We start from the raw sequence: 18,070 nt of genomic DNA, 5'->3' as shown, positions 1-18,070 counted from the left end.
CTGTAAATGAAAGACCCTGGATTTTAAAAGGCGTGGGTTTGAGAGCTGCTTTACAACCCCACCCGAGTCATGATACTGAATATTCTCACTTTTGTATCATAAAATGAAGCTCAGCTCCAGCCTCATCCTGTGTTGCCATCACCTGATGAACCCCAGCCCCTCCTGTCCATCTCCTCCTTCAGGTGAAACCCCACCTCTGAAAGCACCACCTTTTCTTTAGAAGGCTGTCCAGTAACCACAGACTTCAGTCTCAGAATCCTTTGACTAAGCCCATCCTTAAGGAAACATAAAGAAAACCAGTTCTCTGTATGTCATTTAAAGACACCCGTGCCTCCCCAGGGCTTTTTAAATCAAGGTAAAGGACTGAGATCAGGGCAGAGACCTTAGTAACATGCCTGAGACTGAGGCCCATCGGGTATCCACCCTGAACTTGCTGTCCAGTCTTCTCCCCACCACTCAGTCCCCACCTCCCCTTCAGGGGGACAGTCCACACACTGCTCTCCACACGTGGCTCCAGCCCGCCCTCCTGTCGTGCTGTCACGCACATCACTTCTTCCTTGGAGACACTGCCTCCCTTTCACCCCCTTAATCCCTCCCTTGTTTGCATCTTACTTCTTTCTCTCGAGACCTGGCAGAAAAGCTCAACTCTCCACTGAGCTGTTCCTAAGGCCCCCTTGCATTCAGCAAGTCTTCTGAAGTCGGGGACGTGGCAGAGCCGGGGTGGCTTGCTCTCATTGCGGCACTGAGAGCAGAAGTGGAGGACACGGGGCTTCCCCTGAGGAATCCAAGATCTGTCTAGGTAAGGCCTGGAAAGTCTTATGAAGATGCAGTAACCACTTATTAAAAATATTTATCTGTTCCTAAGTTAAATAAATAATTTTAATGCAAGCACTCAATAGGGCATCTTCCCCAATCCTCCCAAGATCTCGTCTCTCTCTGCTGCCGTGGGCATGGGCGGCTTCACTCCGTTTTGTCTTCTCTGGATCATGACAGAGTTCTGTGCGTATGTACAAAAGAGAAGAAACCAGAATCAGTCATATACTAAATGCCAATCAACTGCCAGTAATCGGGTATCTTCTAAAAGGAAACATAAAAGGGCAGGTTAATAAAAAACAGAAAATAAATTCTAGGACTCCAGATAATGTTTTGAGATTATTATCCATTAAAAAGAAGTGATTATTCCCTTGGTGGTGGTGGTAGTTTAGATGCCAAGTCCTGTCTGACTGCTTTGCAACCCCATGGATTATAGCCCTCCAAGCTCCTCTGCCCATGGGATTTCCTAGCCAAGAATACTGGAGTGGGTTGTCATTTCCTTCTCTAGGGGATGTTCCTGACCCAGGGATCAAACCCACATCTCCTGCATTGCAAGTAGGTTCTCTACTACTGTGCCTCCAGGGAAGCCCCATTATTCCCACAGGAATAATATGTCCCCTGTTACTAGGATGGGGATACAGTGTTGAACTACCAGCCCAGGAGCACAGCCCACCAATTCAGGAACAACTGCCCAAAGAAGCCAACAGGTGACCACAACAAGTGAGTGAGCAGAGGGAAAGGAAGCCATTGGAGCCGGTGCTCAGAGAAGCAGAAATTACAATATATATGAGAAAATGGGGACCATGGGCAGCAGTCGGGGAGGAGGCAGAAAAAGAAGCTGGATACACGTGGTGACAGGGCAAGCCCGCCATTCCATCCACATCTAGAAAACTAACATGATGGCGAGATACTGATCCACGTAGGAAGACCCACCTCAGTTGGAGCTGAATCCTCACACGTGGGAAGGGTTGAGGCACCCAATGAGAGTGCCCAAGGGTCCTGAGGGCACACGGGGGATGTGGTCAGAAAGCTGGGCTTCCCACAGCCATCACTAAGGAAGGGTGGTGGGTTCTGACAAACCTCAGGCTTCAGACTCATGCATAACAAATGAGTTCTGACAGAGGTGACCGAGCCAAGCTTACCCAGAACTTCCGGCAGTTCTTGTACTTCAAGAAGTGAGAAGAACAGCTCTCCTTGTCATAGTTGTTTTCGGCCATGCATCTGGTAGACGCGTCCGATTCCTTAAAAATGTAAGACAGGCAGCATTTAGGAGGCAGAGTGGCATCTAAAAAACAGATACACACACTTCTGTAGCTGCGTCCCAAGCAGGTAACTGGAGATAGTTTCAAAACGGACTTAGCTTTCCAACTATCCCAGCATCCGTTATGCTCAAGGACAACACCTGCCTCTTCATAGTTGGGGTCAGTTTTCTCTGTATCTGATTCACAGGAATTTGAGTTGAAGCACTGAATGAGATCAGTCAGTAACCATTTATCGAGGCGGCTGAGGCAAGGTTCAATTTCGATGTGCTCAGTCATGACTGCAGGGAGCTTTCTGCGGGTCCAGGGTTAGGGCTCAGCACTTTCACTCCCACGGGCCTGGATTTAATCCCTGGTTGGGGAACTAAGACTGCACAGCAGGGCCAAAAGAAAAAAAAAAATCACTGCTGCACAGCAGAAGCCAAACGCCATCTCCTGACTCAGAGGGCAGCTCTCCACTCCTCCAAGTTCTCACCTGGACTTGAACGTTTGATGTTAAGGTGGTTTCGAGACCCTGAGTAAATAACCAATGACTGGTCTACAACAAGGTAAATTAAAGTAATGACATTCATCTCAACGTATGTTTGGCTATCATTCACTCCATTACGCAAGTAAATACACTATTATGTCAGTAATTTTAATAGGTATCATTAATATCACTTCAAAACTGAAGTGAGCTACACAGGGCTACAAGTTCAAAGGAGGGTAGCTGCCATTTGGGAATTAAAGTTTAGCTGTCTGAACTGCAAGTAGATTGGATAACAAACTTCAGAGTGAAAGGCATGATTCTGAGAAGTCATCTAAAGGAAAACTTTAAATTAAGGGCAAGTAATTTGCTTCACAGATCTGAGAAACATGGTTCATCTAAAGCAACTTAGGAAAGCTGCTGAAAACAGAGTTCAAGTAGAACAAAGCCAATACTCCACGCCAAAGAGTTAACAAATGTGTATATTTGGAAAATGCACATGAGTCAGGAAATACAATTTTCATAGCACCAGTCCAATGGCTGCCTTATTCAAGGATGACAATGCCACAAGAACTGCTAATTGTACCAAATAAATGCCAATAAAAGCTTATTATAACAACCAAACATTTTGTTTACATGATACCCTTGTGAAAACCTTCAGGCTTTAAATACTCTAATTCAGTTATCAGCCCTTCACTCTCAGCGAGGTGGTCTCAGGGACATGATGAAATCATTGTTATCAAAACAAATTTCAGTAACCATTTAAAAATACCTACTTTCCAACTTTGCAAGTTTGGACTCAAGAATTTCCTCAGTGTTGCACATGCTTGTCTAGGGTTAAGAGTGACAACTAAAAGCTTGTATGCTCTACAAATTAGGGAAACTTAAAAGAGATGAGTCTTTGTCAGCTAAATGATGAATATCTAAAAATGCTCTTGTGAAATAAGGATACGCAGGCCAGGAATGTTTCTTGTACAGGAATAACTTTATTCAAGAATTGAAGAAAACTGATGCCCACAAAATCAGAAGATGCTTATTTTTCCAACATAATACTTGTGACAATTCAAAGCCAACCAGCTTACCGACAAGCAAGGGTTTACGTCAGGATCCCTCAGCCTCCGTGTCACCAGGGGCATCCTAAGTGTCTTCTCCCTGCAGGTAGAGGTTGGGAAGGGGAACACAGGGGATGACGCACGAGTCACTTAAGCCTCATCAACTGCACAAGTACAGTACCTGAAAAGTTAACTCTGGCATAAAGATTTTCTAGTGAGGAACTCACGCGCTCTCTGTATTTTCAGAATGAAGACTTGGATGTGATTCTCCTCTACACTGACTCATGCCTCAGCACAAACACCTTGTTTAAACTGTTTAAGTGCCTCTACTGAAATCTGACTAAAATGAAAAAGACAGTTCTGCTAAAATTCAGTTTTAGTTTACTCCTATTTCTAAAGGTGGCTCAGTGGTGAAGAATCCGCCTGCCAATGCAGTAGACAAGGGTTCTATCCCTGGGTTGGGAAGATCCCCTGGAGGTGGTACTGACAACCCACTCCAGTATTCCTGCCTGGAGAATTCCATGGACAGAGGAGCCTGGTGGATTATAGTCTACAAGGTCGCAGAGTCAGACTGACTTTCAGGGACTAAAAGACAACAGTATCTATAGACTAAGCAATTAAATGTATTAACAAAACAAAAATACAGCATGCACTCTAATGATTACTTCCTTATTATACACTGATTAGCACACAAAATAAGGGTGGAATAATTTAGTACAACCCAACTTTAGCAAGTCAACTAAAGTATCTGAATGTCTACTCTGTGGCCTGTCCTGTGTTGGCCAATGTACCAAAAAAAAAACACCACACACACACCAAAGTTATTGCTCAGTGGACTTTTTGAAAAGTTTAAAAAAAAAAAGAAATCTGAAATTTAACTTCCCAAAAGCATCTTCTATTTAACTGATACTTACGGGGATAAAGGAAGTGAGGGAACACCACTGTGGCACATTCATCTTCCGGCTAAAGCCCTATAGGCATACAGCTTGGAGGAGCCTTTATCAATTAAAGATGATCACAGTTCTCAAGAGCCAATTAGGGATTCCAAGTCAAATCATATACTCTTATAACAAGTACGTCACCTATACTCCCAGGACAAATGCCCTCTCTAATGAATCTAACTGAAATTGGTATGTCTGTTATCTTCAAAGACACCATCACAGAAATGAACTAAAAGAGAATTTTTTTTAAAAAACTCAATTACTTGTTAATTAAACACAATTCTTTATTTCAACACATTGGCATATTATCAATGAGCCACCCACAAATATTTTTAAATGGTCTGCGCTAACTTTATGGAACTTACTCCTGAATCCTGCTCTAGCTTAACTGTCTTTTACCTAAAGATCAAAGAAGACAGCAAATAATGTAGGATGACCTACCCGAAACACCAATGAATAAAAAACTGAGTCAGTATAACTAGACAGAGCTCTGAATTTTTACATAAAGTGGTTTCTACTTTCCCTCCCCAAGATGGGACCATCACAAAATATGAGCCATGTTAAAAGAAATAAAGTACATTCAGGAAAAACAATCAAATCCCCATAAGCTCCTGAAAAGTGGAGGTATTCTAGGATCATGAGTCAACTAGTTCCGTTTCTCTTTTACAAGCTCAGTATGTCTAAGCTAAAGGGGATAACCTTTGCAAAGAAGGATGGAAAAAAGTCTAACCATTCTGCGTCCTTTCAGTAAGTAATCCTTCTATGTTATGATCTTCATTGACCAATACATGAGTACACCTAGCTAACAGAAATCTCTTGACAGGAAGAAAATTCAAGATGCTGTTCAACTGTACCTAGAAGCTTCTTCCTCTCCCGCACAGAATTCCTTTGTAGGCTTGACTTCTTCCTAAGACAGGTGAGGCCACAAAATGAACTCACGGCTTTCTTGTCTACGTGTGTCCTGTGTTCTGAGCACAGAGCTCTGCTCCGCTGTTCACACTCCTTGGATGTAATCTCAACAATGATCGGACGCAGACTGAACTCAGGTTGCCCCCCTTCCGTGAAAGTGTTCTACTTTTTATCACCATCGTCGGTTAGAAATTCTTTAAAAACCACACCACCTAGGTAACATTACATATACTGAATCAGGTTTGCTGTAGGAGTTTAATCACCGTTCCTTTCCTTTCCCTTCCGGGTTCTAAATACCAGTCAATCTAAGTTGGATTTCCGACTGTCAACCTGCTCTGCACGAATCCACATGTAATAACTGGAAATGAAGAGGAAATGTCAGTTTACAGTGAGGACCCGGGCTGAAAGCGGGTGTTCCGCTAGGGAGGCCTTATCTACTTACTCTCTGAAGGTAACAAACAAACGTGCCTAAGCTCTGTCCGCAGAGGATAGTGGGAGAGAAACCAACGATTTGAGGGAGGGGGCGCAAAAAAGCACAGCACGTTTGAGGGAGAGCGCTCAACTCTTTTTTGCAAAGGGCAAAATGCTTTAAAAAGTATTTCTTGACTTTCCATCCAGTGGTTCCACGTCCCCACTCGGAGCAGCTTTGCAAGAGAAAGGAACGCTCCTGACCCGTCCAAGGCCCCCTGCCGCCACCACCGCCCCGCGCTCCAGGCTGTCCGAGCCCAGGCAGGGCTGCGGGCCTCCCCACCGCAGGAGCAGCCGTCGGGAACCCGCAACGCGTCCCGCGAGGCATTCGAGCCTTCAACATATGTCTAGGAGCAGGCGGCGGATCAGGAAGTCGGGGTGGCCTTGCGGAGGGGGCGGGGAAGGCGAGAGGAGATCCCGGAGCGAGGCGAGCCCTAGGCCCGCGGCCTCCCGATAGCTGCCCGTCCAACCTCGTGAGCGGTGGGCGCAGGTGAACACACCTTGCTCTCACTTTCGACGGCACCCAAGAAGGCAGGGGGCGAAGAAAACGCAGGGAACTGGGGGCGCGGGCAGGGGGTTGGGAGGGCGATTACGCTCCAAAGGCCGAGAAGCAAGGGTGAAGGAAGGGCTGGGGGTGCCCAGGCAGGGGGCATCTCCCTCGCCCCCGGCCCGAGGAGACCCGCGTTGCTACGAGGAAGCGCAACGGCAAGAGGCCCGCGCTTTAGGCGAGGCCTGGTGGAGGCGGCTTCACGCCGGAGACGCGACTGCGGGTCCCGCGGCGGCCGGGACGCGCCAGTCTCTTCCCGCAGCCCTGCAGCCGCGGCGGAGGGCAAGGCGGGGGGGGAGTGGGGGGGAGGCGGGGAAACCACTCACCTCGGGCGGCCGCTCCGCCAGCGCCCAGGCCGTCTCCAGCTCCAAACACGTCAATGGCTCACGCAGCTGGGCCTTAAGTAGCGCGCATCCCAACGTGCTGCCCCCGCTCCGCGGCGGCCGCCGACCCAATGAGCGCGCCCCGCCGCCTGACTGACAGCCGAACGGGGCCCGGCTCGGCGGGGGCGGGCGGGCCTCGCCCCGCCCCCAGCCGGCGGGAGGAGGGCCGAGACGAGAGGAGTGGGCGGGGCGGTGCTCGCGACCCCGCCTCCGCCCCCGCCCCGCCGCGCCCCCCGCGCCGCGGCCCGCCTCTTAACACTTCGGCTTGACGGGCGGCGCGGCGGGCCAATCGGAGCGCGAGGCTGCGGCGGCGGTGGCACCCAGTGGCCGGCCCCGGGGAGGAGCGCGCGGGGAAGGGCGGGGAGGGAGGGCGCAGCGGCGGGCGGGGGCAGGAGGCGGGCCGGCGGGAGGCGGGGGCGGTGGCCGAGCGGGCCGGGGGAGGCGGCGGTGGGCGCGACGTCGGCGGCGGCGGCGGCGGCGGCGGCGGCAGCTGCAAGTTGGGCTGCAGGGGCAGCGCATACACTACAATGGCTGCTGGAAAGAGGCGTAAGGAAACAATTTCCAGGCCCGCCGCGTCCAGCCCGAAATATGAGAAAAAAATTATTAGAAATTCCGCGGGCGGTGTAAAGGCGGCGGACGGGCCGGAGGGAGGATGTTAAAGCCCCGCGGTGAGTTCTCCCGGGGTCCGGGGCGGCGGAGAGGCGTTTAGCGGGAGAAATATCAGGGTTATTTAAATTATGGGACTCGCTGAGGGGGCAGAGGAGCCGCGGCGGCGAAAGGAGGAGGAAAAAGTTTGTGCTGCTCTCAGCCCCTGCTCAGGACCCCAGAGAGAAAAATAATAATAAAAAATAAAATAAAAATAATCGAGCGGGGGTGCGGGGACTCCCGAAGTCGCTTCTGACAGGGCAGGGGGCGATGCGGCTGGAGACCCGAAGGTGAGGTCGGTGGGAAAAAAAAAAACCCCTTTATTCAGGGTCTGGAAAGTTTGAAAAGTTTTCCTCCTCCTCCGCCTCCTCTCTGGTGCTGCGAATATTGTGACAGCGGCAGCGGCAGCAGCGAGAGCGGAAGACATTAGAGACCCGAAAAATAAGGGAAAAATTAATATAAATTCGGTTTTGAGAGTAAACTCTCCGCATTTTCTACCAAAACATCCCGGGGGAAGGTGGGTCCCCAAAGGGCCTGGCGGAAACCCGCAGTCGGCAATATTTGGGGGGCACTTGGAGTGACTTGGGGGGAACTTTGCCCCTTTTTTCAAAAGAGGTTTTTCTTTTTTGGAGAAATGCATTTGTTTTCGCCCTTTCCTCAGGTGGGCGAGTCGGGGTCGGGGTGCGGGGTCTGCGAGGAGGTGTGAGCCCCGGGTGTGTGGCTGCGGGGGGGGAGGGGGGTGCTAAATGAAAGCAGGAGATCTGCACAGACCAGGGACAGCTTGTTGTCAGTATCATAAACAACCAAAATGGAGGGAGAACTCAGGCATATAACCAAATAAAAATTTTTTAAAAATCGCAAAAAAATCCCAAAAAATCCGGGATGCTCCCCCTTTTCTCGCTCAAGGTAAAAGGATGAACCGCCTTTCCCCTGAAGTCCATTTTGACTTTGCAGGGACCAAGGAGTTAATATTTATTTATTTTTTCAAAACTTTCGAAGGGCAAAAGCCTTTTATAACTCAACCGACAATGAGAAAACGTGAAAATCCGATGCTCGAGAAGGAGGGGGAGGGGGGGGGAGGTGGTAGTGCAGAAACTGCTAAACTTATTGGTAATGTGGGCTGATCTGACATAAGATAAACACTATATTTGCTATTTTATAACTCTGTTTTAATGATCGTTGCGGGTTTTTTTTTCTCCCCCCCCGGTGGAAAAAAAAAGTGATGCCATTTTCTTAATAGAGTTAATATGTGTGATTGGAAGAATAAACCCTTTCGGCTTTGAATTGCATTTTCGTCGCATTTATGCTTCAGGTTTTGTTGGTGGCTCCCTCCTTTCTTTAAACTAGGCTCTACAGAGGAGGGGTAGAGAGGTGGTGGTGCACACAGAGGCTGGTGTGCAAGACTGGAGCACCTTTTGGGGTGGGGTGGGGAGTTACTGAGCTGCTCGCCTCCTGACACGTTTGCTTCACCTGCTCATCCTCAGGATAGAATGTCCAGCCGAGGTTTTCTGGTTTTATGTATAGAAAAGGATGGTGCCTCTTGCATCACAGTGAAGTTAATGGGAAAGTGCTGCTGATGTTGGTTTCCACGTGGGATGTGGGACAGAGCAGGGCATTTTAAAGGGACAGCTTCTCTTTTCTTATGATTTTTCATCACCTACACAGAAGCCCTGCGTGAGGACCAGCAGCAGAGGTGCTGGGAGGGTGTGGTGATGGAAGAGCCTCCTCTTTCCATGACTCAAACGCACCCACCTTTAGCAGTGATGGAGGGAAAGGAGGGCTAAAGCAGGCTCAACAGAAGATGGATATTGTGTAGATCAGTTTGTTTCCAAGCTGTTCTTTTGTGTAACAAGCCCTCCCAGGAACTTTGCATGTTACATTGCTGTGCTCTGGAAGCTGATTTTGGAAGGAATTGTGGAAAAATGGAAATAGTTTAAGGTGTGTGGTGTAATGGTATAGCATTATTGAACAGTTATGAATTCTGTGCAGTGAGATCAAAGAGCTGTGTATGCCCATAACATGATTTTACAGCCATTTTGTAAAAGCTGTAAAATACCTAATATTCAGTTTGGCTTAAGGTACACTGAGGACTTCTGGTTGAAAACTGCAGACAGAGTGGTGGAGATTCTTTTACTCTGTAAGCAGTAGGCATTTCTTTAAGGGAAAAAAAAAGCACATACACCAACACCATGGAAAAGTTTACGCATACCCATTTTAAAGCCCCATCCTATACATGTGCAGTAACTCTGTGCCTCTGAAATGAAAAGGTTTTAAAGTCCTGTGACCTACCGGTTTGCATCTTTTAAGTTGAATTTATTTGTGTTATTTAACAGGAAATGTTTACTGATCATAAACTACTATTGACTCTGATGGCTTAGATTTTCACAATATTTTCAAAATTGAAAATATGTAAGTTGTGTGCTGTACTCTATTGGACATTAAGGTTCACCTTGAATAGAATTTACTTGTGTTCCGTTTTCCACAGGTATATGAAGTTTCTGGAATAGATGCCTATTTTCCTTTGTTTTTATGATTTATAGAAATGGATTAATATAAGGACTGGATTTTTAGACTTCTTATATAGAATATTTTTTCTGGCCATACTTTACAAATTATTATTTTGAAGTCTGGTGTACGTTAACCTGTGTTCACATCTGAACTCTTACCTGCACCTTTCTGTAAATACCTCCATAGTAGCAGTTACATCAGTGTAGTGTGGTTTCTGATTTTGGAAGCAATTGCAACTTTCTAAGAACTCATTAAAAAAATTAATCCCATGAACCACTATTAAATCAAAATTGGTTGGAAAGTGATTAAACTGTCAGTGGAGAAGGGAAACTCCCCCCTCCCAAATAATCTTTGCAGAGATTTCATGATGCCATTAATACTTATAAAACCTTTGAAATTTATCTTACATGTTCATTGTAGTTTGGCTGGAGACAGTTACATTGACTGTAAGTAGTCAAATTCAGTATGGATTTAAAATAAGTGAGACTTTTAGATCTTGAATAGTTGCCACTTTGACAAACCCGTTACTAACATCAATAAATTCAGTTTCTGTAAATGTGAAGGAAAAGTATTTCTTCCAATTACATGTGACCATGGAGTTATTCAGTTTGCTTGGACACTTCACATTACGATTAATTTATTGTCATCCTAAATAAAAGTGCTGGTATTGTGATTTTTTTTTTTTTAATATCACAAAAGGTGGTATGAAACCTTCTTCATGTTTGGGTTTTACACACCTGGCTACTTGTCTGAATCAGAGAATACACTCAGAGCACACAAGTATAAAACCTGTAATTCCTTGGAGAGTCTTATTTAGCTGGGACATAGCATAATTCCTCATTTGAATTGATTGTACTGAGCTTTTGTAATGCCTAAGAAATACTACCTGTTCAACATCCTTTTTCTGAAGCTACTATTAAATTGTACCAATTAACAGAAATAAGTTAAGGCTGTTGTATACTCATAATCTTTATTTCAGGTAGAATTAGAGAAGCCTCATAGCTGGAGATGCTTATTTGAAATTTATATTTCTAATTTTGCTATTGGACATTCTATAAGGAATTTAGCTGCTGTGGAAGATGATTTATAAATATGGGCTAATTCTGATAAAATTCAACATCTGCATATTTATTACAATCTAAATATTTTAATAAACACATCTTATAGCTAAATAAATTAGTGAATATGTTTTTATCAGTATATTTTCAAAGTTGTAAGTGTACTCTTGGTGTTTTAAAATCATACAAAGGTGTTCTTTTTTTTCCTTTGTTTTTAATATAATACTGGTTGTCACTATATACATTTTGGTTTGGTATTCTGGAAATTTTCCTTTCTAAGGATTAAATTGTTATTTGCTGAATGAAATATAATGCTGCTGTCTTTGAGATTTGAAAAGCTTGAGAACTAAAACATGTATCTATAGCTGTCTTTGAAGTTTTGTTTTGATAATCATTTGCCCCTTGAGCTGTGTAATCAAAATATTGGTTCCTTCCAGGAATGTTTTAATGTTTTTTATTTAGAATCTTGTTCTTTGGAAAATTAATATGTCTGAAAAGTTACCTGTTACACATATACACACACACACACCCCCCCAAGAAAAAAGTTTTACTGAGTAGCTTTACTTACACAATCTGGAATACTTGTTCTTTTTGATGTGTTTCCAAATGTATAGGAAATAAATAGAAATTTTCTCTTTATATTGATAACATCTTAGATTCTTTGGTTAAGTTATTTGAGTAAAGGAAGAGTTTCAGAAGAAGGCAAGAACAACTGAATGTGTTCAACAAAGTCCAGGATAGTGAATGTGTTCAAGGTAAAAAGGCTAACAGTTGTCCCTTGAGCCATTTTTTAACTGTTTTAAAAACCTGATGAACACCTTATCTGAAACATCAAATACTTTGAAAATATATCAGACACTGCAGAGGAGCAAAAACTGACCCTTAATTTCTTTAATTGTAACAGGAATTAATGTAGGCAGCATATTTAACCAATTAGTAAGTGTTTAGGTAGCCTTGGAAAAGTATTTACAAATAAGTTAAATGTGAGGGCAGGGTACAGTGAATTGATGAACTGAAAGTTAACTATGATTTTAGAATTCATGCAGGAGAAGTCTTTTCCATTTTATAATAGGACCACTTGGAGGTAACTAATTTTTACTTTTGTGTGTATTTCAGTACCTAATTTTTTTCTTTTTTTGAAAAAGCCTGAACCTGACATCTACTGTGTTACTACATTTCTTTTATAACAGGGCAACTTTAATATCTCATTAGCAAATTTAATTTGAGAAATTAAATGCAAAATTTTACATTGTAACATTTTCTGAAAGTATTGATGTGTAGTTATTAATATTTGGAGTTGTGAGAAATACTCATGTATGAAAGCCTAGTAGCCATTATTGCAGGGGCATAATTTGATTTTTAGTTTTGAGTCGCTTGGCCTAGTGCCCAGTAGCTTACATTCTACCCTGGGTGTCCACCTGTCTCTGCCTCCTCCCTCCAGGGTGGTATTGACAAGGATATGGTGATGAAGAACTACCAAGGGTGCTTTGGTATTTTTGCTTTCTGATTTTGTGTATGCAATGGTGTGTGTTGTTCAAGTGTTAAGGTTTTTGTTCTTTTTTTTTTAAATGCTTATCAGAGAACAAAATCCCAATTTTAGAAAACAATATCTCATTTTTAAAAAGTGAAGTGGCGTGATACTGCATTAAAATTGTTAGTATTGAAAAGTCCCTGGATGTCTTGTAAACAGAGTTACTGCAGGGACATGGCATTAAAACTAACCACAATGTGTGGGGGGAATTTGAGATGGCAACCCAAGAAATGGGTATGCCTATGTAGAAGGAGTGAATTTAGGCAGTTGTATCCTAGGTTAATAGGAGGAGCAATTTGCATGAAGTGTTTCCCTGTGTTTTTTTTAAGTGAAAACTTTTTCCTAATCTAAATACATAGAAAACCTAGAAATATGAATGTGTTATAAAGCAAAAATGTTCTTTTTGATGTTTTTTTTTCTTAAAAAAAATTGTAAGGAAAAGTGTATTATAAGAACCTAAGTGTCTAAATTTAATGGGGAAATGTCCAAAATTAATGGGGAAAGAACTAGGTATATGAGAATATCAGATTTAATCGTGGTGAATTTAAAAATTTGACTTCTGTGAATACAGAATAACTAACTATAAAGCAAATGATAGTAAATTTACTCCCCCAAAATGAGAGTGTTAACTGGGGGAATCTGTAAGAGAGTATTTTTAATACAAATTGCTGGTTTATGGTAACCTTTTAAAAATAGATTCCTCCCCAGTTTTTCCTCCATATCTTTAGACTTGTAGTAAACTAAATTAAACTCTAAGAATAATGTGTAGAGATTATTTGGAATACTCTATTTTTAAATAAGGAAAAATGATTTTTTGTTATTTTTTTAAAAAAGAGTAAAGATTATTTCAAATGTGTACCTAAGTGAAGTGTTCTGAAAAATTTTAGAAACTGTTGAAAATTATTTTCTTAAGTCTTCATCAGAAACTTTAAAACTTCCCATTAAGTTAATGAAATAAAATTTAAAACCTTAGTTTAAGAACAGTGTACTTTGTGGACTTTTTTTAGGGCAATTTAAGTCATTTCTTCCAGACTCAGTAACATTTTAAAAGCTTTTCATAAGGTAAAGATGAGAACACTCACAAACTTTTTGACTTCTGAAGTGTTTTTAGGGGTAAGCCGACATTTAAAGAAATTTTCTTCCCCATTTATTAATTAGCAATTGATTTTCTGAAGGAGAATCTAGATCTATTACAGTATTGTGTTCAAGAGTGGAATTTTCTTTTAATATTAGAAAATATTTTGAGGGTAAAGGAGGCGTCTTTTCTTCAAGGGTCTCAGCAGACTGTGGTTATCTGTTATTGCAGAGCCTTGAGCCCTACCTTTTTTTGAGAGTCAGAGACTCATTTTAGGCTTTCAAATATTAAATATTTGAATTATTGTGTCAAACCAATGTTGGAATTGCACATTGTTTATTGGTTATTTATGGTATCCTATCTTTTAGTTTCTGAATATGGAAATGTTAATTGTCAGATGAAATGCTACAACTACAAGGCTGCCATCTGATTTTTTGAAAAATTTTATCTTTTAAATCAATAGTTTGACATTAGAGCCTTGAGTTTTGAGATACATTTTTGGAGACTGTTCAGCCAGAAGTCGGAGAATGAGGAATTTAGTCCCTTTGACTAATAGGCAGAATTAGAAAAATGTTTTAATCAATTTTTTTCTACTTGAAGATATTTTAGTAAAAAGTTGACTGAATTGTTCTTAATCAGAAGAATTTTAAGAAATTGAACCTGAAAGTTTGAGGTAGTTCAAATGTGCAGGTTCAAAATAGCACCAGTTGAATTTTAGACTAGTAGATTTTCTCAATAACTTGATTTTATTTCCTTGTATTGCCTTAATGCTGGAATTACATAGAGCCCACATCACTTTTCATCATATTCTAAAACAGTTACACTAATAGGTTTTATTTTTATCAACTTTAGACAATGAAATGAAAACATTATTTTATATAAGGGTACATTACCTTTTTAAAACTATTTTGTGCATTTCCTAAATTTAATTTCTTTAACTGTTCCATTCCAAGGAAGAGAAACTAGCTCCTTTACTTTAAAACTAAATTTGCTCAAAATTTGCAGTGTATGGGAGAGTTGTCACTTTATATGTTTAGATAAGATCTATTATAACCTTAAATGTAAATGTTAATATGATTATCATATCTGATTATAAACTATATCTCAAACATGAATTTGCTCCCCTTCTTCTAAAATTGTTTTCTGAATAAAACTGAGAAAATATTTTTCATGTGTTTTTCTCATTTGTTATTGTCTAAAGTAATTTAATTGGGTAAGTTTTCAATGTCAATTATATTCCTCTTCTAATATTAATAGAATTTTACCTAAAATTACTATTCAAATACACAGTGTCTCAGCAGTAAAATAGAACTAGATATATAATAAAATAGTTAATTATACTATGAGTGGTGGAAGCAGTCTTAGTAGTTCCTATTTGGAATAGTTTAAAATGGCTCAAACAAACTGGCCCATGGGTATAAGGCATGCCTCTAACAGCAGTTAGTGATATTTTATAGTTTTCTTTTTCTGCTTCATAAAGTTTGAGCATTCTCAGAGCTACTGTCATGCAATAAATAACTGATTTAACTATGCCCTGTGTAGAGTACACATATCAGGTTTAGCTTTTAATATAAGCTGCTTTAGCTTTCTTATAAAAAAACTGAATAAGACAGGTATCCCTTAGTTATAATTTGGTGGACATCATATCTTAAAAGATATTACAGGTAAAATATATTATCATAATCACTTACCCAAATCAAAATGAAAATAAACTATCAAGTAATTGTTTTAATTAGACAGAGAATGATGGTTTTAAATATTTAACTAGATAATTTGATGTACTGCTGAAATATAGGGTATTTTAATTGAAAGTTGTTATTGTACCCGAATCTATTTTTGTATGCCTCAAAAGTTTGTGAATAAAAGTGAACACATGTGAAAGTCTGGTAGTTCACAGACGTTCCTAAACATCTATCCTTTGATAGTTAATGAAAATGTATTTTTTAAATATGTGGGCAAAATTATTTCAGTAATTATTAACATTCAATTATTATACTTATTTTTCAAGGAAAAGTGGAGATGAATGGTTTAGTGTTGCTTATATCTCTTATCAGTTGCATATTCATTGCATTTGAAATTTTAATCATTAAAGCATTTGCTACTTTAGGGATATTTTAGGCTTTTTTATTTTTTTATTAGTATAACAGTATTTTCCTTAAAACCCTTTCTTTTTGGACATTATAATCTATTTAAGATAGTTATTTTAAAACTTTAACTGCTTTTATTTAATAAGAATTTCTGTTCCCTAGATCATGTTATTCTTAAAAGAAGTTCCTATCTTGAAATACTCTTAATCTATAGCTAAAAGGTTATCTTTTTAAATATATGCTAGAAGCTTTTCTTCTTCCTGGAGTTAGGCTTTATCGCTATGAACTTACCTCTCAGAACTGCTTTTGCTGCATCCCATCAATTTTGGTATGTTCCATTTTCATTTTCATTTATCTCAAGGGTTTTTGTTTTTTAATTTCTCTTTGGATGTCTTCTTTGACCCTTTGGTTGTCAGTAGCATTTTGTTTTATCTCCACATATTTGGAAATTTTCTGGTTTTCTTCATGTAATTGTCCACTAGTTTCATACCATTGTGGTTCCAAAAAGATATTTGATGTGATTTCAGTTCTCTTAAATTTACTGGGACTTGTTTTGTGACCTAACATATGGTCTGTCTTGGAAAAATGCTTCATGTGCACTTGAGAAGAATGTGTATTCTGTTGCTTTTGGATAGAATGTTCTGCAAATATGCATTAAGTGTACCTGATCTAATGTGTCATTTAAGGCTGATATTTCCTTATTTTCTTTCTGGATTATCTAACCATTAGTGTAAGTTGGGTTTTAAAGTTCTGTTCTATTATTGTATTGCTGTGTATTTCTCCCTATGTTTGCCTTATATATTTAGGGGCTCCTATGTTGGGTACATGAATATTCATAGATGTTATATCTTCTTGTTCAAAGAAACATCCTAACTTTTAGAGATATTTTAGGAACTAGGAAAAGAGCTCAAGGAACTAGAAAAAGAAAGGAAGGAAACATGAAAGATTAGAGAAAAAAATGAAATAGAGACTAAAAAGATCATAGAAAAAAAATCAATGAAACTGGTTCTTTGAAAAGGTAAATAAATTGACAACCTTAAGCTAGACTCATCCCTCCAAAAAAGAGGACTAAAATAAAATAAGAAATGAAAGAGATAGTACAGCTAATACCACAAAAATACAAAGCATCCTAAGAGACTGCTATGAGCAGCTATACACCAACAAATTGGCAACCTAAAAATGGACAAATTTCTAGAAACATAGCAACCTACCAAGACCGAATCATGACAAAATAGAAGATCAGAACAAATGAGTTACTGGTAAGGAGATTGAATCAGTAATCAAGACTTCCCAACAATCAGAAGTCTGGGATCAACCAGATGCCTTCACTGGTGAATGCTACCAAACATTAAAGACTTACAGGCATGCCTCATCTTGTTGCGCTCTATAGGTATTGTGTTTCTCACAAATTAAAGGTTTGTGACAATCCTGAATCAGGCAAGTCTGTTGTTGCCATTTTTTCCAACAGCATGTGTTCACTTCCGTGTCACATTTTGGTAGTTCTCACAATATTTCAAATTTTTTCATCATTACTGTATTTGTTTCGGTGATCTGTCATCAATGATCTTTGATGTTACTATTGCAAAAAAAATTACAGCTCATTGAAGGCTTAGATAATGATTAGTATTGTTTAGCAATAAAATATTTACATTGTTTTTTAAGACATTCTGTTGCACACTTAATAGACTACAGGATAGTGTGAACATAAATTTTATATGTACTGGGAAAACAAAAAAAAATCATGTGACTTGCTTTTTGCAATATTTGCTATATTGCAGTGGTCTGGAACCAATCCTGCAATATCTTTGAGGTATGCTTGCAATTTCAATCCTTCTCAAACTCTTCCAAAAAATAGAAGAGGAGGGAACTCTTCCAAACTTATTTTACAAGGCCAGCATTACCCTGATACCAGAACCAGACAGGATGCCGCAAGTAAAGAACCTCATAGGCCAGTATCTTTGATGAATGGGCTTCCCAGGTGGCTCAGCGGAAAGAATCCACCTGCCGATGTGGGAGACTCAGGAGACATGTGTTTGATCCCTGGGTTGGGAAGATCCCCTGGAGTAGGAAACAGCAACCCACTCCACTATTCTTGCCTGGAAAATTTCCATGACAGAGGAGCCTGGTGGGCTACAATACATGGGGTCACAAAAGAGTCAGACACAACTGAGCAACTGAATAAGCAGGCACACCTCTTTCATGAACATAGATGCAGAAATGCTCAAAAAAGCATTAGCCAGCTGAATTCAATAATACATTAAAAGGACTGTACACCATGATTAAATGGTATTTATTCCAGGGATGCAAGGATGGTTCAACATCCACAAA

The 18,070-nt window shown here is 40.7% G+C and overlaps 2 protein-coding genes across 6 annotated transcripts in view; one reads left to right on the top strand and one right to left on the bottom strand.

The window, feature by feature from the left end:
- Positions 1-849: 849 nt before the first annotated feature.
- CHCHD7 (coiled-coil-helix-coiled-coil-helix domain containing 7) lies at positions 850-6,935 on the bottom strand. 3 transcript variants are annotated; one of them, XM_055546037.1, is made up of 5 exons: positions 6,782-6,935; positions 5,386-5,652; positions 3,621-3,690; positions 1,956-2,054; positions 901-1,812 (listed from the first exon to the last, which is right to left on the bottom strand). In XM_055546037.1, the coding sequence occupies exons 3-5, from the start codon at positions 3,672-3,674 to the stop codon at positions 1,705-1,707; spliced, it is 261 nt and encodes an 86-aa protein (XP_055402012.1). In that variant the 5' UTR covers positions 3,675-3,690; positions 5,386-5,652; positions 6,782-6,935; the 3' UTR covers positions 901-1,704. The 3 variants fall into 3 exon arrangements, with proteins under 3 accessions (XP_055402013.1, XP_055402012.1, XP_055402011.1); XM_055546038.1 differs by lacking the exon at positions 5,386-5,652 and having other exon boundaries at positions 850-997; positions 6,782-6,909; XM_055546036.1 differs by lacking the exon at positions 5,386-5,652 and having other exon boundaries at positions 6,782-6,927.
- Positions 6,936-7,273: 338 nt separating this feature from the next.
- PLAG1 (PLAG1 zinc finger) overlaps positions 7,274-18,070 on the top strand; it is a 52,018-nt gene continuing 41,221 nt past the window's right edge. For 2 of the 3 annotated variants that reach the window (XM_055546035.1, XM_055546033.1), the window contains exon 1: positions 7,274-7,506. The gene's annotated coding sequence lies outside the window, so the exon portion shown is untranslated. The remainder of the gene's footprint in view (positions 7,507-18,070) is intronic. The other variant, XM_055546034.1, reaches the window with a different exon arrangement.

The sequence above is a fragment of the Bubalus kerabau genome, chromosome 14 (assembly GCF_029407905.1).
Source record: "Bubalus kerabau isolate K-KA32 ecotype Philippines breed swamp buffalo chromosome 14, PCC_UOA_SB_1v2, whole genome shotgun sequence".
In the NCBI taxonomy this organism is placed as follows: Eukaryota; Metazoa; Chordata; class Mammalia; order Artiodactyla; family Bovidae; genus Bubalus; species Bubalus kerabau.
The sequence above is the reverse complement of the archived record's forward strand: the minus strand, read 5'-3'. Positions and strand labels throughout refer to the sequence as shown.

Excerpts from the sequence above, each read along its gene's own strand:
- CHCHD7 (XM_055546037.1), bottom strand. The coding sequence starts at position 3,674 with ATGCCCCTGGTGACACGGAGGCTGAGGGATCCTGACGTAAACCCTTGC. Across the intron at positions 2,055-3,620 it reads ACGTAAACCCTTGCTTGTCG|GAATCGGACGCGTCTACCAG; the intron begins GTAAGCTGGTTG and ends TACATTTTTAAG. Across the intron at positions 1,813-1,955 it reads AGAACTGCCGGAAGTTCTGG|GACCCTTGGGCACTCTCATT; the intron begins GTAAGCTTGGCT and ends GTGTGCCCTCAG.